Raw genomic sequence first — 7,457 nt, 5'->3', positions numbered from 1 at the left:
GATACATTTTTAAAGAAGCAAAGATATGTATATGGTATTTTAGGGGTGTACACATTGCATGTTTTCCTATATGGACATTTTCGTATGCAAACATTTTTACTCCCCTAAATATCATTTTCCCACTATCATAAATCCAATAACTCTTCCCGTGTCTTAATTAATGTGATGTAGTTTGACTGGATATGATATTTAATAAAAAAGATTTTTGAAACTTGTGACTTAAAAATAAGTCATAAATATTTGTATGACTATAAAACATCTCATTAAAGTTAAACTATTACTCTCTCAGTCAACTTTTGTTGGTCATGTTGTCCTTTTTGAAAGTCAAATTGACTCATTTTCAAAGTTAAATTAAATTACATTAATTCAATATTTTAAATAAAAAAAATTTAGATATTAAAAAACTACATGAAAAAAGACTATAAACTGCAATTTTTTGTATATCAATATGATGAAAAGTACATTTTGTAAAAATGTTAGTCAAAATTTTTATAGTTTGACTCTAAACAAGGAAAATCATGACAAAATAGACAGAAAGAGTATCAAATAGAAATATTCTTTTAAGTTTGACTAAAAAGAAAAAAATGTGTCGCATAAATTGATACACGTACTTATAAGGGTGTTGATGTTTTCTTCCACCTAAATTTTCTATAAATTGAATTTTAGTCATTTTTCAACCAAACAAATTATCAATTTGGTGCTTGAATACACTATGGTTAGCTTTCAAGCTATTCTTGTTTTCATTAGTATTTTCTTTTTTGTTAATCAATGTGTAAGTGCAAATGAGGTTCAATTTTACCAAAATTATTATCAAAAATATGGAGGTGACCATATAATTGTTACTGACCAGGGAAAAGAAGTTTGCCTAATGATGGACCAATATACAGGTTTCGTAATTATTTAACTAAATATCAATCTCTAGCTCTATCAAATTCATATAAATAAAAACAATATAATATATTTTAACTCATTTTGTTGAATTCAGGTTCTGGATTTATCTCTAATCAACATTTTGGTTCTGGAGATTTTAGCATCGACTTAAAAATACCAAACAGAAACAGTACAGGAGTAATAACAACATTCTACGTACGTACATTTTTTTGATATATATATATATATATATATATATACATGTATCTGGTAAACGATTAATACATTTATCTTCTCTTTTTGTTAATAAAACTAGCCAGTACTTACTCAAATGGATGGTTCTAATTTCGCAGAAGCAAGCAACAGTCAGGGGTGGCTCAATAGAATAAATGATCGATTTAAATGAAAACCTTAATAACATGCTTTAAACATATTGATACAATTAGTAAGGTATATATAAGACAGTATTTTTCAACCCTAACACAAGCTTATAGCTTCATTGTCAAAGTTGTACACATTTTATGAATCTTAACGATGAATATATAACCTATTTGAACATATATATATATAGAAAAATATAGTTGTTTCTGTTTAATTAATCGATTTGATGATTGAACGTTTACAGTTAACGTCACTACCAATTAATGGAGATCCTGGAATACGTCATGATGAGATTGATTTTGAGTTTCTTGGAGGAGATGGAAAATATACATTAAATACAAATATATTTGCAAATGATGGAGGAAGTAGAGAGCAACAATTCAATCTTGAGTTTGATCCTACAAAGGATTTCCATACATATCGAATTCTTTGGAATCAATATCATATCGTGTAAGTATTTTTAGTTATATACATCGTCAGTATAACTATGAGCATACATAATTTGTTGTTTTAACATTTCTTTTACTTCTTTGAAGATTCTATGCTGATGATGTTCCAATAAGAGTTTTTAAGAACAATACTAATTATGGAGTGAATTATCCAACAAACAAAATGCACATTGAAGCAACAATATGGAATGATACAAATTGGGTTGGAGATGTAGATTGGAGTCAAGGACCATTCAAAGCTTATTATCGCGATTTTTCGATAAATGGATGTCAATATCAAGAATCAAATCCTCAAGAATGTTATAATGATAACTATTATTGGAATACAATTATGAATCTTAGTCCAGATGAAATGCAGGAATATGAAGATGTGAAGGCAGAACAAATGACTTTTAGTTATTGCATGAGGAACAATAGTATGAATTTTCCAGAATGCATGTTAAATTGATGATGATCTTATAATACTAATAATAAAATTATCTACGTAATGAATGCTTGAAACTATGAGCTTGACTAATGCTAACTAATTATGATAACAAATTACTAACTAATGTAAGTACTATAAATTCAGCTATAAGTACACGTGGCGGAGGCAGAAATTCAGCTATACGCTCAGGGGTTCCATTTTAAATATATACACGTACACAAAAAAAATTGATCTTATATATAGTGTAATTTTTTTACCAAGGGGGTTCGGACCTGGACACAATGTACATCCGACCCTGAGTACAACTCATGTGCTAGCACCGTTCAAGTTAGAAGTGCGGATATATATCACTACAACAAATTCGATTATCAAAGGACAAAATTTTTTATCACTTCAATAAATTCGTCTTTAGATATGGGTGACTAAAAGTATAAAAAAGTGATTTGTCAAAAAAAAAGTGTAATTTTTATAAATGATAGTATGATTTTGTCAACATCAAAGTCAACACCAATTAGGAGATAGTAATTAAGAGTCTAATTGGATGGTGTCTTTTTAAGTTGATTCATCCAACAAATAGTAAATTGGGAGTGAAGTCCATATGCAGTGAAATCTCTATAAATTAATATAGGTGGAATCATGAAATTTTATTATTTTATAAAGATATTATTTAATTAATAAATTAATATTTATTAATTTAAAGAATAATTTGAGATTTAATGAAGGTTAATTTTGATTATATCAAAATCATTGTATCTTACTAATTTATGTATCATATTTATTAATTTCACATAAAAAAAATATTATACATAAAGCACAACGAATACATCAAAATTATTATATCTTACTAAGTTATGTATCATATTTATTGAATTGTCACTATCGTGCAAACAAAAGAGCATGGATGACAAATGTGTTTTTTGATGAATACATTAATTCGTTTGACAACAAAATGCATGGTAGACGAGTTTTGCTTATGGTAGATAATTGTCCAACCCATAATAAAAATATTGAAGGACTACAAAATATTGAATTGTTTTTCTTGCCACTCAACATGACATTCAAAATTCAACCTTGTGATGTTGGGATAATATGAGCTTTCAAGATGTATTATCATAACAGATTTAATTTTATCGTAGGATATTAGAAGGCTATGAAGTGGGACAAACTGATCCAACAAAGATTAATGTTTTGGATGCAATCAATTTTGTTATCCCTGCTTAGACAAAGAATGTTCAGCAAAAGACAATAACAAATTATTTTCAACACTGAAAAATTCGTTCGGGGGATGCAATCTTGGAGAATTTGAATGAACCTGAGGTCATGATTAATGATCTCGGTTACGACAATAAAATGAATGTCAATAACTTGTTGGATTATCCGGGTGAAAGTGATACATGTTCAGAGGTCTAGAGATTAGAAGAAATTGTGGATACCATCGGAAAAACAATGTTGATGATGAAGTTGAAGATGATATTATACCTTTGGAACCAGTTATGCGTAAGGAAGCACTTATCACATTAGGAACTTTTCACAAATTTATGGTGTAGTTCAAATAGACAACACCGACGCTCTTGGATGCAATAAGAAAAGTTAGAGAAGAACTTCAACTAGATTTAAATTTTATGAAAAAACAGAACACAATCGAATCATATTTTACTAAATTGTCTTAGATATATTTGTACTTTTAAAGAATTATTAATTTATGATATTAATGAGACCATATAGTTATATAGGGGTTCTAGAAATATATTATCTTATTATCTTATTGAAATTGGTGATTTTTTTCATTGGCCCAAGTCAGGACTGGAGGAAAATATCATTTTAGAGAGATTATTAATTTACCGAGAATTAATTTATAGAGGTTTTACTATATACTACTTCCTCCCGTTCGTTCATTTTTATTTGTCATTGTTTGATTTGATACACTCATTAAGAACATAATTATTGATATAGATATTTTACCATACTATTCCTACCAATTAACGTTTAGTATTGAGTCTTGTAAAATGATATGAAAAATAGTATTTAATGGTAAGGGTAAAACATGAAAAAAATAATTGTCTTTCTTGTTATATATGTCAAAAGTGACAAGTAAAAATGAAAATCTATTTTAGGAATAAATGACAAGTAAAAATAAAATCTATTTTAGGAATAAGTGACAAGTAAAAATGAACGGATGGTGTATTTGTATAGTTCCAAAAAAATATTAAAAAATAAAGAGCACAATTTTGATATTTGTATAAAAATTGGAAGTAAATTAGACTTTTTGAAAATATTATAACAACTCTTAGAAAACCCTAGCCTCTTGCCTCTCCTATAAATATTAACGATGATTTATCAGTACCTCCCATTCTCAATGCAACTTAACCTATTGCAACTAAGGTGGGAACTTCAATTCAATGAAGTACATCTCACCCACAATAGGTTGAGTTGCGTTGAGAAATTCAGGTTGAATTTCGTTGAAAAATCACTCCCAATATGAGTCTCTTCGTGAATTCTTCAAAATTAAATCCACAATACATTGAGTTGCGTTGAAAAATCACTTCCAACATGAATCTCTTCCTGAATTCTTCAAAATTAAATTGTAAGTTTTCCTCTTCATTGTATCTCCCTTATGTGTCATGATGTTATATCCATTTATGTTTTGATTCTTAATCTTTATATGCCAAAATGTGAGTTAAAAAAATATCTAATTGAATTGATTCACCGGATCTTCCATCTACGAAAATGGAAGAGATGTCTGTTAAGGTTGGCTTCATGAAATCAAGAAAGGAAATAAGTTTAACGAACATAGAGATGGAAAGAGATGGATTTTGCCCAAACACTTGATTCCAGTTTAGTTTTAGTTTTAGTTATAGTATCTGGATTTTGATACAAGTTTATTTGACTGATGTTAAAATGAAATTAAATATTTTAAATCTTAATTTTTATGTTAAATCCAAAAGTCTCTTTTAACCTTGAATAAATGGTCAAATCAGCATTAAAGGAAGAGTATGAAATTCATTTTTTTTTCCCAATCTGACTATAAAGAAAAGAGTGGGTATTAATTTCATCAACTTTAAGTATCATCGGAAAAATATTTATTATAATTCTGTAGACTAAATTTATTATATAATTAAGTCACTTCTAGAATTTTCTATATGCTTAGAACATTCCAAGGTCTTTCAAGAATTCTTCCTAGATATTCTAGTAGTATTTCCAAGAAACTCTCTATTGCTCAAGAATCTTCCCACAATTGCTTATCAAGTAAGCTTCCAGATAGACAACTTTATACCACGTGGTGCCTATGTGGTGGGTAATCACACTCTCCCACACCAGATGTTGTGACGACTGCGGCGTATTGCTAGTTGCTACATAAATTTTCTCAAATCTTGTCTTTGAATTATCACAAGTCTTCATACCGCTCCCATGTGGCTTCTTCTGGTGATTGTCCCTTCCAATGGATGAGGAACATGGTTGTAGCTTGTTGACCTTGCTTTCACCTAGCTTGATATTTAGTCAATTGTATTCTCAATCGTGCAAGACGGTGATAGTAAAAGGCGCATGACTCGATTGTCCTTTGTTTGGGTCATTCTTGTTTTTGTAGTATGGCTTAAACATGTTGGCATTGAAGACATGATGAATCTTAAGGTGTGGAGGCATGTAAAGTTTGTATGCGATCTTTTTCCACCTTAGAAAGGATTTTAAATAGGCCCTCATATTTGCGAAATAGATTGTGGTGCATGCCTCATAGTGTCTTAAACTGTTAGGGTTAAACTTCATCATCATGACCATGTCCCCAACTCTATAGTCCGTGAAACACCTCTTGCGGTCTACAAATTTCTTCATCTACTTAGCTGTCTTGTTCAAGTAGGACTTAGTCGTGTCAAACTGCTCCTCCAATCCTTTCATATGATAAGCTCCCGAATTCTTTCCCTCGAACGCGGCTCATAGTAAATGTGGAGCTTGAGTCTGTTAGGTTGTGTCTAGCTCAACTTTATCATTTTTCGGTAAAATATTTATCTTAGAGTATGTACGCTAAATTTTATCAATTTTAAGTATCATTGATTAGTTGCAAATTTTATTTGTGATTTTTTTTATTTTTCAAGATTTTAATTTTTTTGCAAGTCTTAAGCTAGTGTTAAGCAATAAATTTTCAAATGTTTTTCACAAGTCATTTTTTAGTGAAGTTTTGAGTTAAGTGTAACCATGCATTTGACCACAAGTCATTTTTGGGAGAAATATTTGGCTTTTTAAAAAAGTATGATTTATATCCATAAGTTCTAAAAATTATTTTAAATAACCATAAGTTTGTATTATCATTTTATAATAAAAATGTTGTGTGAAAAGGCATGACAACGAACATAATTAAAATGAATTTGAAAAAAGAGGAAGTAAACAAAAGAAAAATACCATTAATTTGTAAGAAAAACTACTATTACTACTTGTAACTGGGAGTGACTTCGGAGAGCAAATTCGAATAAAAATTGTATAAAATATGTATATAACAGTATAAATTTTTGGGTAATTTATAAAATATAAAACTTGGGATAATTATTAAATTTTTAAAAATTCTCAAATACTAAAATTCAACCCAAATTCTAATTTTTTTTCCCCAAGAACTTGGAAATTTAAGATATTTGCCAAGTAATACTAATTATGATCAAATACTAATTTTTAAATTTTTCCCAAATATTTTTATGTTCAAACGAATCCTAAATATTCCATCAATTATTAGAAATATAATAAGTATGATTAGATACGTGAATTTATATTCAACTAACACAAGATCCTAACTTTTAGCTTTGTTGCATGGACTATGCGTAGCACGTGACAACAATTTTGTTCTACTTGAATTATACATTGACTTACTTGAAGTAATTAACTTACTGCTACATATATAGATCCAAGTTGATTCGAATTTTTCAAATATATAATCAAATTATTTGTGTTAGATTTTTAAATCTATATATCAAATCAAATTATTAAGGGTTTTTCAACTTCAGCTTTTTTTTTGGATTTTTGGATTTTTTCTCCCGTAAAGTATTCATATAAACATATACATTATTAATGTGTGCTTCAAATATTTCTTTAGTCCTATCAAAATATAACTATCTAAGGTGCTTCTTAAGAAAATAAGACTAATATATTCAACAAATATTGCAAATTAATTATAACTCATAATAAAAATAATCATAATTTAAAAGTACTAAATCATGCTAAAATAAGTCTAATAAGTATTAATTATTCATTAAAGAAAAACTATAATTAGGTTAGGTATCTTGATTGTCTGAGTCAATGTAAACTAAAATAAAATTATTGTCATTCTTAGTATTGAATTGATTTCTTGT

The 7,457-nt window shown here is 28.4% G+C and overlaps 1 protein-coding gene across 1 annotated transcript; it reads left to right on the top strand.

Moving 5' to 3' along the window:
* Positions 1–704: 704 nt before the first annotated feature.
* LOC125809479 (xyloglucan endotransglucosylase/hydrolase protein 2-like) lies at positions 705–2,148 on the top strand. The gene is made up of 4 exons (XM_049489108.1): positions 705–887; positions 986–1,086; positions 1,496–1,701; positions 1,788–2,148. The coding sequence occupies exons 1-4, from the start codon at positions 713–715 to the stop codon at positions 2,146–2,148; spliced, it is 843 nt and encodes a 280-aa protein (XP_049345065.1). The 5' UTR covers positions 705–712.
* Positions 2,149–7,457: the final 5,309 nt, after the last annotated feature.

Source organism: Solanum verrucosum, unplaced genomic scaffold (assembly GCF_900185275.1).
Source record: "Solanum verrucosum unplaced genomic scaffold, falcon-dt-bn FXZP01000062.1, whole genome shotgun sequence".
NCBI lineage: Eukaryota > Viridiplantae > Streptophyta > Magnoliopsida > Solanales > Solanaceae > Solanum > Solanum verrucosum.
Note: the sequence above shows the minus strand (reverse complement) of the source record. Positions and strands in the feature narration are given on the sequence as shown.

Coding starts and splice junctions, on each gene's coding strand:
- LOC125809479 (XM_049489108.1), top strand. CDS start 713: ATGGTTAGCTTTCAAGCTATTCTTGTTTTCATTAGTATTTTCTTTTTT. Junction 1,087..1,495: donor GAGTAATAACAACATTCTAC/GTACGTACATTT, acceptor GAACGTTTACAG/TTAACGTCACTACCAATTAA. Junction 1,702..1,787: donor TGGAATCAATATCATATCGT/GTAAGTATTTTT, acceptor ACTTCTTTGAAG/ATTCTATGCTGATGATGTTC.